This window comes from Colossoma macropomum, unplaced genomic scaffold (assembly GCF_904425465.1).
Source record: "Colossoma macropomum unplaced genomic scaffold, Colossoma_macropomum, whole genome shotgun sequence".
In the NCBI taxonomy this organism is placed as follows: Eukaryota; Metazoa; Chordata; class Actinopteri; order Characiformes; family Serrasalmidae; genus Colossoma; species Colossoma macropomum.
Genome location: NW_023494786.1, coordinates 10,072,291 through 10,091,868, shown reverse-complemented (window position 1 = coordinate 10,091,868; position 19,578 = coordinate 10,072,291). Strand labels below are relative to the sequence as shown.

General features: G+C 40.5%; 1 protein-coding gene across 6 annotated transcripts in view; it reads right to left on the bottom strand.

Annotated features, from left to right (window-relative positions):
- The window catches only part of ncam1b (neural cell adhesion molecule 1b), a 101,458-nt gene that overhangs the window by 35,902 nt on the left and 45,978 nt on the right, over positions 1–19,578 (bottom strand). For 3 of the 6 annotated variants that reach the window (XM_036560543.1, XM_036560566.1, XM_036560547.1), the window contains exons 2-10: positions 14,996–15,070; positions 14,244–14,453; positions 13,745–13,888; positions 13,190–13,327; positions 12,272–12,389; positions 9,451–9,620; positions 9,180–9,322; positions 8,945–8,968; positions 4,093–4,122 (exon numbers count right to left, since the gene is read on the bottom strand). In XM_036560543.1, the coding sequence (XP_036416436.1) occupies positions 4,093–4,122; positions 8,945–8,968; positions 9,180–9,322; positions 9,451–9,620; positions 12,272–12,389; positions 13,190–13,327; positions 13,745–13,888; positions 14,244–14,453; positions 14,996–15,070 (1,052 nt within the window). The remainder of the gene's footprint in view (positions 1–4,092; positions 4,123–8,944; positions 8,969–9,179; positions 9,323–9,450; positions 9,621–12,271; positions 12,390–13,189; positions 13,328–13,744; positions 13,889–14,243; positions 14,454–14,995; positions 15,071–19,578) is intronic. The other 3 variants (XM_036560554.1, XM_036560562.1, XM_036560575.1) reach the window with 1 other exon arrangement.

Here is a 19,578-nt window from a genome sequence, read left to right as displayed (position 1 = left end):
TACACACCTAAATATTTTAGAACATCTCAGCAAGTCTGGTGAAGTAGGTTCTAGACAGGCAACTTGAGTCACTTTATTACTTAAAACAGGCCCCACGCATTCAGCCACCCTGGAGACGGCGACAATAGCAAAGACAAAAGTAGTATTTGACAGGGTGTTAGAGGCAGATATAAATAACACTCTTTTATGCGCTGGAGCTTTGGGTGGGGAGATGTGAGGTGGACCCATCAATAATGCAGAGCGTGAGTCAGGGAAGCCATTTCTAAAGTGCACGATTATTGCATCATATGCTACGTCATGTGAACTTAGCAGGTCCAAGTTTACTCTAAGCTTGCAGTTCCACTTGACCTTGTGAATCTGAACAAGATGAAGCCACTGTTTAAAACCCTTTGACTCTAATATGATCTGAAAGTGAATGGTCATTTAATAGCTGTGCTGTGCGCAGACTTTAAGGCTTTATGACTGTCACAAAGAAAGTCAAGATCTACCCTCATACTGACGGGGAAGTGGATAAAAGGGAAGAACAAGGAGATTTGTTACAGCTATTCACACATTGCTCGTTCAAGAGTGAAGAGCACTAGTCAAACACATCTATTTTCAAGGAAGTGCCACCTCAATGGTTTAAGAGGTTTTTAGACTACATGGCACAAAATGCTGTCAGTCTCCCATGTTTAGTCCAACACAAACAAACCCTAACTAAAAACCCACAGATTGTAATGACTGTGAAAACTCGCACAATTTCAGAGGACTTCATAGAACAATTTGCACCAAGTTGGCAGTTTATTAGGTACATCTACGTTATATCTATACTTGTTGGCCATTTTATCAGAAACACCCAAGGCTAAGCAGATACTGCACTGGCCACTCAGGCCATTAGGCCAATGAAAATGTTATAAAATAGCTCAAAAGTAATAGAAAAATGTTTATCTGTTTATTGTATATAGGACTATCATTATGACCTGTCCAGGGTGTTTCCTGTCTCCGCCCAATGATCGCTGGGATAGGCTCCAGCTCTCCCCGCGACCCTGAAGGATAAGCGGCTTAGAAAATCTGTGTGTGTGCGTGCTTGTGTGTGTGTGTATATACATAATTATAAATGTATTTATGATTTAAAAGCATGCCTCTGTGCCAAAAACACTCAGGCATTGCTTTGAAGGAGGAAATGTTTATCAAAAACATTAATGAAATTAATTAAAAAGTTTCTGTTGTAGTGACCATGGCAGTGCTCCTTTCCCCTTGATCCAATTTAAGTCCTGCTGTTAGATACTGTTTAGCTTCTGCAGTGATAGACTCTCAGTGTAACGGCAGCTTATTTAACACCTTATTTTATGTAAGACCTTCAACACCAAATTTCAGCCAAGAGAAGAGCATTTATGACACCATGCGGACTAGCTCAGCAGGGGGGACCACCACAGTCACCACAATTAACAAATTCACTTGATGAAGTTAGTTCTGGGTCCGACCACACAGCTAAATGTGTTTAAAAGCAGAGGCAAGTGTTCGGTCTGGCCACAGGCTGTATGCTGTGAATGCTGTAGCCAGGGGGACAAAACAAAAGGCATGTCTACCACTGGAAACACCTAACATATAGATGAATTGGGTAGGTTTACAGTCACTGACTCCATCCTCTCCAATTTGTCAAACTCTGCCCTATCTATCAATAGAAAGGGATCAGGGGCTCAGCACAGGACACCACTTAACAGATAAGATTTGGATGGTGGACCACTCTTAGCACAGCAGTGATACTAACATGGTAGTGGCATGCTAGTGTGTTGACACACTGTGGCATTGCTGGGATTTTGTAAACACCTTAAGCGTCACTACGAGGTCGCTCACCAACACAAGCCATACAGCCAATGGTAGTGATGAAAGGCTAGAGAATTCCTAACACTATCTATGTCTTAATGAGCTGCAGTCTCTAAACGTACACCTGAAACACCAATTAACCTACTACATTCACTACAAGGACTGCCAACTAGGCAGGTGTTTCAAAAGAAGTGAAATGAATTGAGCACCAAAGCCAGTTTTCTGTCTATTACAGACATGTATGCCAGATACAGTGCTGCGTGCTAGCTCTGCACTGTGAATGATTTCAGAGCAAGCGGCATGTCTGGGCCCTTCATTATGCTGCTGTTGTCCCTGGACTGAGTCATACTTGCATAATGCACAGCCCCCTTTCATCCAGACATCAGCAGCGCCCCTCATCTAAGCTGACCGGGCTAATTCAATCGCCCCCCTAATGGGTGCATTGAGCACTGGCCAGCCGACTTCCTGCTGCTCCCCAGAGGCCTCTCCCATGGCTGTGGTCAGATGGCCGGGCAGTGAACCCTGGCCCCCAGGACAACACGTGGTCACTGGACACCGACTGTAGCACCATGGAGAGCGCCACTGGAACAGCAGACACAAGCCAGACCACACAAGCTATGCAATACAGCCCAGGTATTCAGCCGAGTGTATCTTCAATTCTTCTCAGAGATAAAGGTCCTGTTATTCATTTGCAATGTGAGAACATTGGCACATTAATGTTTCATGGCCATAGTTTTCAGCAGAGGAGCTGTTTTAATAATGCAAGCTGAGCACTAGCTATTGCAGATGCTGCCGGTTGTTTCCACAAATACCCAGCTTTGTCTGAAGAAGCATTCTAGAAAACACGACACAAAGAGACAACCACAACAAAGGCTTTTTAATATACTCAGGTAAAAAAAAACATCTAATTACTAAAGAAATCAATGAGTCATAGAGAATCTGACTGGCTAAGAAGGTCTGTGGAGTCTGAGCACGCAACTGAAAATAAACATTTACAGACTGTGTCACCTAGTTGTGACAGAAACAAAGAAATTGTTTATTGCATTCGCAATCCTGTTAGAAAATAAGTTCAAACACTATATATAGTACTGTGTACCAGTCAGAGGCCACCCTTCACTTCTTTCAACTTCCATTCAAAACTGCCATTAAGTACAAATCAAGCATTTTTAGTATCCGAAAAAAGCAGGAAATATATATTTAGGACAGAATAACACAGAAGTCTCAACAACTAAATATAATTTCAAAGTTCTCAGTATTTGTCCACACTTTGAGCTTTCATTTTCTGTGATATTTGCTTTTAGAAAATCTGCACACCTCTACACTCCAAAGCTCAGTCTCAGAAGATGGTTAGAAATATGTAGTGTTCTTTTTTGGGAGTTTTACCTAATTTTCTCCCCATTTTAGTCACGACCAATTCCACTCACTAGTTAGGTCTCCCCCAGTCACATGATGCTACCAAGCTAGGAGAGGGAAGGTTAACACAGGCTTCCTCCGAGACACATGAAGCCAGACACCGCATCTTTTTGAACTGCTGCTAATGCAACATCATTGGGCAGCTCAACGCACTTGGAGGAAAACACTAACTGCCAATTTGGGCAGTCTCTTGACCTCTCTGGGGTCCTTTTGAATTTTTTTCCAGCATTTTCTGCTTCTTGCTATCCAGGTAACACCAAACATTTTCAGTGATATTTAGGTCTGGACATTGGGGTGGTTAGTTCATGATTCTGAGAACACCAGCAGCTTCTTTGTTTGATTTGGAGATTTTCTTCTGTTTTTGTTTTTGTTTTTCTTTTCTCAGTAACTGTTTCTTGACAGCAACGCATCCTTCCAGACCCATAAAGAGTTGTCTTCTCACATTGGAATGATAGATACAAACAGATCTGAAACAAGAGTAGTGCTTGATTATATCTTAAAGATGAAAGCTTTAAGTACTGTTTACCTGGTGAGGGACAGTTTTGGTGGTCTACCAGGTCTTGCACAGTTTTTATGTGTCCTATTTCCTCTATATTCTTGATACTTTTTACCCCAACACCATTTTTTTTTACTTATGAGGAATAACTTGTACTTAATGGCCATTTTGACGGGAAAGTAAATAAATGAGTGTGTTTTACACAGTACTGTACATAATATAACCAAATCAGCCTTAGTTTCCTTGTGCATGATCTTTAATTATTGAAGAACTAACAATCTTCTTGCTGTGCCAAACATGAGGGAAAAGAAAGAAAGGCTGGATGTAGACTCGGTGCCTAGTCTATGTTTATTGAGACGTGGGTATTAAGGCTATACCTTGTGCTGTTCGGGCCGCGTCCAAGAGGCCTGCGGAGAACAGAGACAGAACACAACAAAAACAGGCAAAGCCAGCCTTTAGAATGGATCCTCATTCATTGTTAAGACATGAAAATATATAGCAAAATACACAACTTTTCACTGGCAATGTATATTTTACCTGCGCTAGTCCAGTAAAACGTGCACATGATAAAACAATGCATGCGCTCCAAAAACAGAACACATTAAAGAACACATTAAGCAAAACAAACTAATGTCTTTACGTGTTTATCTGGTGTATATAACATTAGCAACTCTAGCCTAGGAACACCAGATGCCTATAGGCTGCATGTGATCCTTTATGATCATACTTTGTGTTAAACAGGCATGCATGTAAACATTGTACAACAGGGTTTAAATGAATGGAATCTGATGAACAGCAGATGTTAAGAGACGACAGCAAGGTGACACAAATGAAAACGAACACTCAAGCAAAGCTGCATTTCAGCAACTGCCTTTTCAATGGTCTGTGCTTTATGAGAGAATGTAGTTCTATGTCTGTGCTGTACGCTTCCAGACATGGAGTCAAATTGAACTGCGCAGAAAAAAACCCAAGGCAGATATTCGACAGAACTTGACATTCTGCAAGACCATCAGAAAGAAAAAAGAAAAAAAAACCCAAAGCGAGCTTGTTATGATGACGCTACTCTTGCAGCTTTCATCCTGCTAACTACCTCCCAGGAGGGCTGAGAGCGACGTGCAGCACTCAATGCTCAGTATCACGCAAGCCATTTAATGCTGCTAATTAAAGTTAATTCTTCAATACGCCCGATGCATCACTCTCAATCCTGGGTGAACATCGATTGGTTAACTGCCATTCTGAGGTTGATGGAACAGGAAAAGCATTCTTAGTGCAACACAATGCATGCACCGTGCACTGTACAAGGTGAACGGGCTAATGTTTTGTTAGCTCCCCAATGCAGATACCTTACAAATCCAATGATTCACAAGACATTCAAATTCAGACAAAAACACTCAAATCAAAGATGAAGCACTGAACAGCTGAATATAAATACAACATGTCTGCCTGTCAGGGGGTCCGTGTCTGCACATATGGCAGTGGTACAGTATTAATGTGGAGTTTGAAGGGGGTGGAAGAGTGGGAGTTCCTCAATAATGCACACACAAGATCTGAATTAACTGCATGAACAGACAGCACTGTCAGGGCATCACGAGGACGTCTCCAAACGAGCGTGAAATATGAAATCATCACCACAAGCTCACATACACAAAGGAAATTAGATTTACAAGGGTAAGACAGAAAAGCAAGCATATTTGGGAAGAGTGCATGCAAATGTAAATTAGGGCTCCGCAATACAGACAAAATACAGTATTGTGATTACACTGATAAATACGGCAATTAGGGCTGTCACTATTGCTTATTTTACTAGTAATAACAGTTATTTTGTCGGTTTATCGAGTAATCTGGGTTTTTACAAGGCCAAGTAAAAATGTATAACTGAATAAACCATGCCTAGACCTTCAAAGGTTTAAAAAGATAAACAAAGAAGCCTTTAAAATACTTAATAAAAAAATGCATACATAAACAGTGGGGATGAATTTTTTAACAATTTTTCAATAAGAAAGTTTGAATAAATAGTAAATTAGGGGGGTTATGTAAATTAGCTGCTGTCTAAATGTTACACATTCTCATATATAAGAACCATGAAATGTCAGTACACTTCACCAGAGGGCAGTGTAGAACCTGAATCTTACACCTCGTTCAGGATTTCTCATCCACCAAAGAAAGAAGCAAAGACTACTGCAGCCAGCTAAAGGCACTGCACACCAGATGAGAAGCACCTCACTGTGCCACTTAGCAGACAGTACAAAGTGCAGCTATAGCACATGGGAAGAGTCATTGAAAAGTGCCAATAAACAATCTCAAGCTAATTTTACACTCTGGTAAAGATTTAATGCAATGAAACTACATGTCATTTTGTGGAGTTTTCATACTCAATATAAGCTACCTTGTCACAAACTTGTTAGTAATGTTAGCTATTATAAAAACAAATGATTAGCATTTGTCAGTTTATCCTAAAGACTTTAAATTGGTGTAAATTACAATTAATTATTCTGGGCTTAATATAGTACAGTAAGAGAAAGAAACTTAACACTACATGCTATGTTTTGTACACCTGATGCCTCTGGTGGGCAGAGCCTGCAGCCTCAAGAGTACTACTTCAGCAACAGTGATACTTTTACGCACAGACTACATTTGTACATGACCATTTTCTGAGATTGATCTATTTAAATGACCTCTGTTCTGATTGGCTGTCCTGTATTGTGCCTCAATCAGAAAGTACTGAGAGATGAAACACTCCTTTATGACATAAACATAAATAAGTTGGGCTAAACTGCTGTAGACCGAATGAATGAATATAAGTCATTATGTTATTTTTGGTGATCATCTACGCAAATTAAAAACAGGCTGTTTTTCCAGCTTTCTATACATGGACCGTATGCTATGTTTTGAAACTTGAACAATGTTCATAAACTACAGCAAATTTTTGTATTTAAAAAAAGGGAGGAAAACTATTTTCCATGACATAGGCCCTGTAAATAATGTATTATAGTCATGTAATCAGGTCGCTAATCATTATAAGAAGGTACATTTTTCAACTGAGTATTCATGGCAGCTCTAATTGCGATTAAGATATGCTTCTCGATACATTAAAAATACATCAGTGAACTCTTGGTGAAAAAGCCTGGCCTGCCTTATTTTGTGTGAGAATTCCTTGATTCACCAGGACACAAACACTCATCTGAAACATCCAAGACTGGTCAGAATGCTCAATCAAATTCTATCCTTTCCAGATTGCATATTTCAATATTACAAAAGCCAAAAGCAATTTAACAATAATTCATATCTTGTTCAGCCCTAATGTGAATAATAAAACCAATCAGCTTGGGTGATCAGGTTCTTTCATGCATTTACAGTACAATGGTGGCTGCTTTTGTGGTTGCTGGAAAGACTCACAAAGCAGTCCAGTCATAGATGTCAAAAGTGCAAAGAAAACTGGATCAATATCTCCGTTTCATCAGATAGGCCACAGTAAGGAAATGCTGTTTGCTCTCCTCCAGGCTCTAGCTCTAGAGAACAGGCTAGCTCTCAGTATTGGGTCACTGGTGTAAGTGGACAGGCCAATCCAAAAGGGCGTTACCAGAGGACACAGATCTAAATGCGCATTGTGTCGGGTGAAAACAAGGGCTGCTCTATACCCCAGCCGCATACTAGAGAAGACAGCTGTTTTGCAAAAGAAAAAAAAAAGAAGTCTTCTGGAACTACAGCACCCTTGAGCTATTGAAATATCATTTAAGCATGTCTCACTCTTTTTTGAAGCTATATCTCTCTCTGGCTTGATAGTTGGTTCATTTTTAATGCAGTGTGCCTTTCTTCGTGAAGCTAATCTGTTTTACAGGTGAGTCATGGAAAAGCTGACTCAGAGGAGCACGACAGGAGATAGAAGAAAAGCCCAAGAGAAAGTGCCTGATGGATTGGCCCTTGTTCACAGACCAAATCGCAGCTTTTGTCTCGCAGTATCGTGAGCTTCCAATGCCTATTTTCAAGGCTTTATTGCCCCACTCTGCTTCAGGCCTCCTGCCTTTACAGCCATCTCATTTGTCTGGCACCTCTGGTTAAGTGGGCCAGAGGTGAGGAAATACAATAGAGTGTAAAAAACTCTCTGTTTATTGGACCAAATGTAACAAATAGGGCTGACAAGATATAGAGCTAATGGTCTCCTGGAGGGAGAGATGGTAGCGGTAGAGCAGGAAACGGCAGACATCTGATGGTACGAATTGCTTTTATGCAAAACTGTACATAGGCACAATGCAATTTTTAAAAGAGCTGACTGAACAGGCAAAAGCATGCATCATGCAGAGCTTCCAGAGTCACGTTACTGTTCATGAAAGCGTCGCAGATGAGCTGCACAAAGCTACTGGAATCGTGTCAGGTGGAAAAGCCTTCATTTTCCACCACAAAGACTGATGACAAGCTCTTCAACGAGCAAGCCCATTTCAACCAGCCGTGTAGGTGTTGTGCTTAGCGTTGAAACCACAGAAGAGTGACACATTCAGAAAAATAATTAGCAGCGATATGGCCACTTGCCTTTTGTAGCTAGCTTTTTTTTTTCTTTTAATGTCTTCTGGGTAGTTATGTAGCAGATAACAAATCTACCCTAGGCTTGCAGATAACAAAAGTTATATAGAAGAATTACTGCTAATTATTTTTGCGCTCTGTGGGCATGAGCAGCTCCGTGAGTCTGCACAGACTGATGAAAATGGTACTAGCCTAAATGACAACCTACTGTTACAACCAAGTGGAGATGATGAGGGTGGAACATGAGGAAAGGTTCGTAAATGAGAGCAGCCTGAGAAAAGCATGATACAAGCCATGTCATGCTCCTATAGGGACCCTGTGATGATGGCAATCACAACAAGACTCCAAGCGGCACGTTACTCATTCACTTCAAGCTCATTTTGTTCCGGTTTTCGAGTTGCAGCAGTCAAGTTCCATCACCATTTTCCACGTTGGAGACTGCTGCAACAACAAGGCCATTTGAGCATCATGCAAGCTTCTTTTCTAATTTTTTTTTTTAATTTATGATTCAGTAATCTCTGATGAGATCATAGCTTTAGGACAGTGGAAGAAATTGATTTTCAGCAGCAGGCAGTAAATTAGCAGATGTCTTTACTGTCTGATACTTATTGGGATTCTGGGGCCAAATCTGGGATTAACGACACAGATCAGGTGATTTTGGTCGGTTTTCTAGACGTTCGATTTACTATACCTGCCACTCTGATCTCATACCTGATAAATCCTCTTTAGATGCTCCTGCAGACAGAAACAAATCGTATGCATGAAACAGCCAGAGGCAGCTCCAACCTCACTACTGCTACATGCTTCTCTGATTTTAGACAATTTAACCATCACAGCTGAAATAGAAGTACGCTAGCTCTGGGTCCCACTGAGAATTCAACAAAGACAAAGAGAAGAAAGGGTAGCCGCCTCGCAGCCCCTCTGAGCGCGTGGCTCTTCTGCGTACCTGCTCTCCCTCAGTGAACACGCGTGTGCCGTAGCTCCACGTGATGGTGGGGGTGGGGTCTCCCGTGGCTTCACACGTCAACGTGATCTGCTCCTCCATCTCTGTGGTAGTGTGGTTCTCCAAATATGTGATTCTGGGTTTGACTGAAAGGACGTAATTTCAAGGCAAAGTTAGCGAAATTGTCTTGTTCTTTGCATTCTTGCTGTGTCTAACGTTCAGACTTTCAGAAGTAATTAAAGTGCAAATCTTTCAAGTTTCGAAAAATTCTCACCAAAGACTCTGAGGCTGACTTCTTCTTCAGTTTTCCCAGCTTTGTTCCTGGCAATGCAGGTATAGTCTCCCTCGTCCAACTTCTTCACATTCATTATAGTCATCTCAGAGCCGTCCTCATTGAAGCCATACTTATCCCCGCTCTCCAGCAGAACGTCGCTCCTGGGAGAACTATCAAACACAATTACAAGGAAACACAAAAGCAAAGGCCTTTTTTGCTGGGACAAAACTACTAACTAGAGAACCTTCTGAGATTTTTACAGTTTTTGTCTCAATATTTTTTACCTGGTGGTTTTATTAAAAATGAAAACAAAGACACTTGATTTCCAGTGACTAGACCACTTGTGAGGAAAACCAACGAGACGGCCGCCGCTTACAGCAAAACGCTCCTATTTACTCAATTTTCTTCTAGTTGTTTTTTCTCTAGTGAGCTCCTTCAAAACCAATCACTTTCTTGATGATGGCAGTGCACCCTTCATCAAAGGTCAAACAGCTAATAAATACACCACAAACCCTGTCAAAAGACCGGGGGCCAGTTATCTCCCAGCACCCACCCCCCTTCTTCTAAAGAGCTTGCAGGATCAGTGCAGCTTCCCCAGGGAGGCCCGTCTCCTCCACTATCCTCTGAGAGCACAAAAAGAGAGCTTGCGTTCCCACAGCACAGCCGAGAGCCACCAAGAGAAGCCTCGCGCTTTAAAACTACTAATGGGGTGCTCTTCTGCTTGCCCTTCTGCCATGTCATCCGTAAATGTTCTTTATTTTATTCAAAGGGCTCCTCTTCCCGCCTTTGATCTCTTAATCCAAAAAAATGTGCAGGCCGTGGCGAGAAGTGGCTGGGTGCTGGTTGGGGGAGGTTATGAATAGTTCTCTTTCATCAGGGGAATCGCTGGGAGAAAGAAAAGGCTAGGGCCTGACCGATACATCGACTGAGAAACAATATCAGTCACGGTTGAGGTCCTGGGGATGCTACCCTTTATGTGTGAATATTTCATAGCTAGTTTTCTATTACAGACATTCTCTGTATGTCTGTAATAGGCGGAACTGGTAAATCTGAAGACAAAACAACACTATTTAGAGTTCAATCTGACTAAGTGGAGAGGCTTTTGATTACCAGGTGAAAATGCATGTCAATAATTTTTTTTCAACTTACAATCTGGATACAAGTCACATAAAACAACCAGGTGTGAACAGGGTAAAGAATTAGCTAAATTACTTAGATATAATGCGTGTTTCTATGAAGAGAAATGACGAGATATAAAGAATTTAAGACACCAAACAAACAGCTAAGAAATCTGGGAAGCTCTGCCCCTCACACAATAATATTTAATATTAATTTCTATGTATTTTCTATTTGTGCTGTATTTGTGTTTATGTGACAACTGAGTCATATCAGTCACTGAAGCACTTAATTAAAACTACTTAAGTTTGCTAATTTTTTGACTGAATTTAAAATATTTAGGGGCAGCTTTACTTACGTTTTGCGCCGTCTGAAACCCGTTTTGGCATTTGCTACTGAGTGGCTGTCAAGAACTACTAAAGAGGCGTAGCGGCCCTTTAGCTCCCATATTAAGATGAAAAGAGGCGTCGCTGCTCTCTTGCACTTTTGCCTCATTGCGTATGTATTTATCTTTTTCCTCTGAAAAGGAAAACACTGGGAGAATATAATAATAATAATAATAATGAACTAACTATTTTTATTTACCAAGACTGACTGTAAATACTGACTGTGTGCTTATGGGTGCTGCAACTATTTGTGCTCAGGGAGAAAAAATTATTTATTTTAGATAGAAAAAAAACCTGCATGTCACATTATTCCTAATTTGATAAGGAACTAAAAAAGGAAATAAAAAAACTAAACCCACATAATTTTAGAAAAACCGTTTTCAACTGCTGTTTCATAAAACTTTGGGTATATTTTACAACACTCAGAGTATCTTAAAAGCATGTTATGCCTAAACAATGATATGACTTTTCTTTTCCAAACAATTGTTACAAGTACACATTGAAACACTTTTGGCTGTGCAATCCTTGCATTACTAAAGCTATGCAACTGTCATTTTGTTCACACTCTGGCTTCTGTTGCAGCTATGCTTTGATGCATTTTGATGCAGTGAGCAAAAAGGTTACGTTCACCACAAGTTCAAAATCATACAGTTTCCAAACAACCAGGACACACCCATTGAAACGAAACAGGGATTTTACTGTATCACACGGTTTCCAGAGTCATTCAACAGGGAACTCTAGTTCAGTCCATCCCACCAGCTAAACGAACATGTGTTCCTAAACAGAAAGTCAAAATAATTGCTTATTTTCTCAAAACTCTGATGTATTATGCCAAAACAACATCTTACTTTCACAAAATAATGACTTGAAATAACCATGCACTTTCTGGATACTCATTTTTTTTAAATTAAAAATAAAATAATTATTTCTGATGTTAAAATATTCACATTCTCTCTCATTCTAAGGACTTACTAAGCCAAAATATTGATTACAGTAGTAATTTTTTGGACCCAGTGAGTCACAATTTGAATCACAATCAGAGAAGGAGAAACCTTTTTTCCTCCTATCCGGCAGAAAAACGCTCTCCTACAAAAACCATGTTTGCCAAAAAGGGGTTTATACTGCGCTGGTCATATGTTAATTACAGAGGTGCACTTGTTTTCATTTGCATGGAAGCTCTTATTAGATAACTCGCTAATTTGGCCACAAGTGTCGGTAGACTGTCGGTAATTAGCACCTCCTTTAGTGAATCTGCCCCAAAGGCTGTTGTTATCAGAATTTTTAGCTCTTTAAAAACAGCTCTAGTGAGCGATCTTTACCGTGTCCACGTGACGGTAGGCTCAGGGAAGCCGTCCGCATCACAGGCCAGCATTGCTGAGTGGCCCAAGTCAGCTGTGGCATTCACTTCAGCTTGACGAACTCTGATGGTGGGGAGAACTAAGAGACGGTAGGACAAAGACTACATTTTATACATGACCTGACGTGGACGCTTAGATGTACATACACAGACTTTAAAATATAGGGTCCGTGCTTTCAAACCAAACTGATGTTTATCACATGGGTGCTCTGCTGTTGTTCACTAGAGACACCCTGTCTGATGATCTGGTCTGTTCAGAGTAATTTACCGCAACAGCGACTCAATGGAAGTCAGCAGAGCATGACCGTAGACAGAAAAGCCTCTACTGTAAATGTCTTTTTCAAAGCGGCAACACGTACCTTAAAATAACACACTTACAAAACAGCTACTTTGTAAAGCTGCCTGAGTACTATGAATATTTAGCACTGCGCAATTCAACTGGAAAGGAATGTAAGGTAATATTGTCTCAGTGGAGAACTATAATGTTCTGGGAAAAGAGATGAAAAGACTGACTTCTTGCCGCTCTGCTGAAGCCTTACAAGATGGAATATAATATTCTGAAACAGCCTCTGCAAACAATTATTTAATATGTGAACCATAAACACATTTATCGCTAAACTGGGAGCTCTCTTGTTTTTGCAAACTTTTAATGCTCTGTCCGTGTGCGCCGTCATGCCTGGCTGACTTTCGCGGTGTTTTTTTTCAAGAAAACTCTTGGCAGTGGTAAATTGCTCCATTCAGGACCAATCATTGTAATGAGTGTCTGGGATAAACAGCAGCAGCATGGCACCCATATGTGATAAAGAGCAATTTAGTTCAAAACCACAAATGCTTTAAAGCTCAAACAAAGGCACAGAGAGATCAGCGGAGGAGTGCTTACCGTTCACTACCACCCTGATTGCACGGAAGTCGATCTCGCCCCTGGCCATAATACGCCCCTCGCAGGTGTACACGCCTTCATCTGTCTTTTTGATTCCTCTTATCTGCAGGTGGTTGTTGTTCAAGACCTTGAAGCGCACTGAAGGCAAGGCAGTAGTTTTACAACAGATTTATAGCTGTATCAAGAAGTCCAAGAAGACTGCGAATGCACAGCGTCAAAAACACTGGACTTTGGTTGTCAGGTAAAGGAAATTAATCTGTGCTGTCAGCTTTTTCATTGAATTTAATCATCTGCAAATGAACCAGAATACCAATCAAGTCATGAATGATGCCTTTTAAATCAGATGTTTTCTGGTTCTGTTGGTTAAAATAAAAATGCTAATATTCTTTCATTGTATGTTTGGAAAAGGTAGAAATAAACAACTGTAATGGAGAGCTCAGATGTTCTTCCCTGCTGAGTGGTAAAAGACAAAACAGAACTCCTCTATATTAAATGCTACACGCGCAGTCAATAAAAATGATTACACGGATAAAAAGCGGCTATACTGAATCTTACCATCTTTTTCATACTGGATTTTTGCCCTTTTGTGCTTCCAGATGACAGTGGGTGGAGGGGAACTTATGACATCGCATACGATAACAGCACTGTCCCCTTCTGTAAACTCTTGTAGGGATGGGGCATTTTTGAAGGTAATCTTTTCTGCAGAAAAAAAAATACAAAAAAATTATACATCATGAAAATGTTTCAGCAAATGATCAGCATTTTGTAGTCCCTAATGCACATAAGTCACATACTCTGTATTTTACTCTTACTCTCTGAAAACTTAGGACTTAATAAGCTCCTCATAAAATGTGGACTTTTGGTCTACTTTATCACATTTGATTGTGCAGTGTGCAGACTATTTAGTTTTGTGGCGTAATAAAAGGCGAACACCGCCACTTAAATGGCCTTTCGTTCAATAGAAACATAGTCCCAAATGAACAGGAATCACACTAAACGGGCAAAGAGGGAGGGAGCAAAAGCAAGTTAAAATGAACAAGAACCAGAGGCGTACGGTAAATCTTCACGTTGACTGTGGCTTCAGCTTGCTGGTCGCCGCTGGTGCCGACGCACTTGTACGTGCCAGCACTATCGACGTTAGCATTGTAGATGGTGAGGGTAGAGGATGTCTCGTCATTCCGGAACACCGTGATATCCTGCCTGTTGGTTTCAATCTTCTCGCCGCTTGGTGAGAACCAGTCGATTCCCTTCACTCCACCCATAACTACACCGCAACAACAGAACACGTACGGGTGCATTCATCATCCTGCATTATTAATGCTAAACTCTATGAGCTATGATATACATCATTCCTTTAAACAAATGTTGCCAGAGGATCCGTATAAAAACAAGCGCATCAATCAGGAGTAAATTAGGTCTGAAGGCAACAGAATATTTCAGTGGAATCAATTGAGATTAAGTGCTCCACTTGCAAGCAGAACAGCAGGAAGTGCCTAAAATCTGAGCGAGCCAGGCAATCCTGTGGTTACTAGTCTGCTGGCCAAATCACTGGACTAGAAGCTTTGGTAATGGCTCGGTGAGGAGAGCAATTACCAGAGCTGCTGGCCCGTATCTCAGAGACTGTCTTTAAATGAAGCCCAAGAGAGGGAAACCTGTGAAAGCGATTCAGCCTACGCTGAGATGAGTTACAGGCAGGGAGGAGGTGTAACATGCAATACCCATAGATGAGTGTGAAGAAACAACAAAAAGGCATTGTATAGGGGCTTGTCTTGAAGAGAAGAATGAAGCTGTGAGTGTAAAACATACCTTCACACAGAAAGAATTTTGATTCTCCAACACTGATTTCGCCATGCGCAGGTGTGATGTCCACTCGCAGAGAGACTGGAAAACAGAAAGAAGAACTGGGGTTGGCATGAGTGAACACTTTTAGCCACACTAAAAGGGACTGCGGCCCGAAGATATCAGCTGATACTGAGGTCTACACAGGTATGTCGTACAGCTATGAAGGAGGGCATGTATCTACAAGGGCAAAGATGAATTCAGTGGTTTTGTTTTTGATAGGGACAGAAAGCTTTTCCACTAATATTTCCACAGATAGTCAGTTAGCATTTTTTTATGTTTTACTATTTCCCTTGATTTCCAGTTCATTCCTGTTCATAATTTTCTTGGCAAGAGAAAGAGCAATGAGAAGTACTGTGCTGTTTTCACTATTGACGTGTGTTCTAACAGAGTGAAGTCTGAAATTGATGAGGTGGTCAAATGTACTTTCTTTTTGCTTGATTCTTGACATAGGATGGATCCAAGTTGCAGGTCTTCGGGAAACTGGCTACTCCTAATGCCATATGTCTGAATTAAATACGAGAATGACACAAAATGTTCGTGTTGTTCATGAAAAATTTGCCCCAGACGCGTTTGATGGAAGCACGTAGGCACAACACTAGTAGCTTCAAAGGGTCTACCACCAGGCCTGAAAGAATACAGGGAAACACTAAAATCACATATGACAATTTACATTGGACAACTAACAATAGTCAATAAAGCACTATTTAACTGAAATCAGAGGGGTCTGCTAAACGTTTTTGACCATATTAAATGATACCACATGATGTTATTGGAATTAACTGGAATTTTCAGGAATCAGTTTTGGCCAGGCCCTACTGTACACACGGAACACATTCTAACTTTAAATAAAATTGAGGTCAGATGGAAATTAAGAGTATGGGCAGTAGACATGCCTTATCAGGTGCTAAAATATGACAGCACAATTAGCAGTACTCAAGAACATAAGCGTAACTCCTATATGCAATAGTTGCTATCGTAAGCACTGCGGTGTAGTTAGATAAGCTTTTCCCCCCCTATCAAAAACGTGGAAATAAAGAGGAGATTGACAGAATGGGTGCAAAGAAGTCTATGAACATATTTGGGGTTCAAAGATGAAGACTTTTCTGTAGCTCTGCACATGCATAATTCAGGAGTACGTAGAGTCTTTCAAAGTGCATTCCATTAACTCCTAACCGGTGGCTGACCTCACCACTTTCACAACGACGCAACAAGTAACTATGGAAACCCCGCTGACACAACCACTTGTGATAACAGGGTGTGAAGATGATCAGACTGAGCAACCTCTCGCTTGAGTTATTCCTCAGCCTTATACTTTAAAACACGGCCATAATTAGTAGGCCAACATCCTAATCATGCGTGTCACATTACTAGATGATCAGCAACACAAATATGCAAATTTCTGTGGAACACAGTTTTTCTTCTTTTCATTTATTTATTTATTTTTTTAATCAATGATGTCTCTGACTATTTCAGAACGCATGCTGCCCAGGCATGTTCGGGCGACTATGCAGAAAGCTGAGGAGAGGTACAAAGCAAGGCAAGAGCAAATAGATTGATATTTCAATCACAAATCACAGCATTTTTCATCATCATGTTTGACCTATAGAGCCTTTTTGAGAAATAAGCATAGGTAAAGGAGAGTGGATAAAAAAAGAACATTGATCCAGGCCCAGAAGGTGCTCAGTGGCTTTTAGTCTTTCAAGTAATTTAATAAAAAACATGGTCAAAAGGGAAGGCAGTCCAGCGCCTATTAAATCAGCATATTCCGTCAATATGCCTGAGAATGTGTTGTTTTTGTAGAGAGGCCATTTCTTATGTCTTGACACAACTATTATTAGCTACACATGTGCTGCCTGTGCTAAATGAATGTGTAGAGGCTTTTGGAATAAACACCGTCATGTCAAATCTTCATCAGTTATTTCTGTGAGCCTCTCTTCTTCCCTTAAAAGGTGGACATTTTAATGCATAGTGGAAGAGGAAATGATAGATTTGGTCTTTGAACCACAGCCCTGACTATCTGAGTACCTGCCAAATCAGACTCTCATAAAACAAACACAACCTGGCTGAAAAACATAACACTGTACATATTTGATAGATACACAATAAATATTTGCATAGTGGTCTGCTGCTTTGACAGTACTGTACATAATTGAATATCCACTTAGAAATAGGATGAAAAACAGAATTAAGACCAAAAAAACATAACAATCCATATCAACTAGGGCTGTAAAGCTCTAAACTGACAATAATTAGATTCTACACTGAAAAAAACACTGGCTCCACATGAATGAAATATCAATATAATTACTAAGTGTAACTACTTAATTAACTTAAGTTGATGTAATATATTTCATTTGTGTGGAACCTTACACATTCGATTAATGTAAACTGATCTACTTTTTCCAGTGCACTGCAATTAAGAAATGACTCAGTGCAAAAAGAAATTCCATTTTCATTTAAAAAGCAGTGCATTATGTTTTAGATATGAATGAACAAATTATGCTTAATCAGCATGTATTTATTACTTTCAATATTCACAAACATTTTTTTCATCATATAAATGCAGGGTTCACACGAACATAAAAAAATTTCCAGAGTGAACACATTTTACCATGGTTTCATCACAGCGTCCAGTGAGGGCAACTGTGGCCACATTTTCCAACCAATGAGATTATATATCCTATATATCATGTACTGATAAGTAAAAATCATTATGATCATCTGCCTAATAATACATTGGCCCTCCATGTGCCACCAAAACAGCTCTGACCCGTCGAGGCATGGACTCTACAAGCCCTCTGAAGGTACCCTATGGTATCAGGCCCCAAGACATTAATTGCAAAGTGGAGCCCCCACAGTTCCAGCACTTTCCCCAGATGCTCGATCGGAGTAAGATCTGGGGAATTTGAAGGACTGGGCAACATCTTACACCATGTTTCTCAAACTATTTCTGAACAATGTGTGCAATATGGCAGGGCAGACTACCCTGCTGCAAGAGGCCACTGCTATCAGGGAATACCATCACCAAGATGGGGCCTACCTGGTCTGCAGTGTAGGCGGCACGTGTCAAATTGACGTCCACGTGAATGCCCAAACCCAGGGTTTCCTGGCAAAACATTGCCCAGAGAATCACACTCTATCCACAGGCTTGTCTTCTTTCCACAGTGTATCCTGGTGCCATCACTTCAACTGGTAAACATCACACATGTATCTGGCGACGTTCTTCCATTGCTGCAAGATCCAGTTCCGATGTACACAGGCCCATTGTAGATGCTTTCGACTGTAGACAGAGGTTAGCATGGGCACTCTGAGCACTCTGTTGCTACTCTGTCCCATGTGCAGCAGGATGCAACGCACTGTGTTGTGACACATTCTGCTCGTTCTTCAAGTCAACTACGAGAACCGACTGTTCGCATACTGTAAAATATATATCCCAGACGTTGACATGCACCATTGTTACGAGATAATTGATGTAATTCTCTATATCAGTCTTAATGTTTTGGCTTATCAGTGTATGTACAGTCAATGTTTCCAATTCTTGTTACAAATTGAAAGAAAACTGTATCACTGCCCTGTTGCTTTTGTTAGTTTGCTGCTCATTGATTTATCCATCAGTCGCCTACAAGCACTGTCCAGCATAGTCTGCTGAAGGTGCTGAAGCAGGAATTGAAGCAGAAAAATTGTATCATACCAAATTGCATTTATAATTATTCTACATTATTTACAGTTATTAAGTATTAAGTATCAAGTATTAAGTGGAGTGCATGAACTGACATTCTGGCACACTACATTCAGCATTCAAGCCTCAAGTCTAAAAAAAACAGATATGCTGGTCTTTTTGTTACAAAAAAGGCCTGGAGCTTAATGTAAAGAAGATAATCACACTCTATCATACAGCATGCAAGCATCTGGGTTTCAGGTGTGACCGCTATGGATGGTTCTAAGTGTAAAGCAAAATGCAAAATGTGTTAAGTGTTGAAAAATTTGTGGCATTCATAATTCACCATGTTACTGCATTATAAATATCAGATCCCCTAGCATTTGTATGTTTGAACACCTTCACTGAAAATGATTATAATCCATAGAAATCAATTCTACTACTCCAAGCCGTACACAGTTGAAGCATCTCTTTCAGACAGATTCATCACAATGTACAGGTGCACTTTCACACCCCTAATGTAAACCCATTTCTGACCATCATACTGTTACCCAAGAAAGAGAGAACAGTGACCGCCCTTTTGAACCACAACCATTTCTTCCTGCACTCCAGAGGAGGATGGCCTTTGAGGATAGAGCTAAGTAATTTCTCCCAGCTCAGGACTGCTTGAGAAAGAGCAGGATGGGAAAGTATACCACAGCGGTCTAATTGCTGTAGTTAAAGAGTTTTTCACATTTACGGATGTCTTACGTAAAACAAGTTCTTGTCAGAGCTGCGCAGTATCACAATATTGGCCTACATGGCCATAATTACCACACTGTAATTAGTATTTGACCTGGTGAATTAAAATCAATGAGGAGCACTGCTTCCTAGCGATTGACAAAAATGG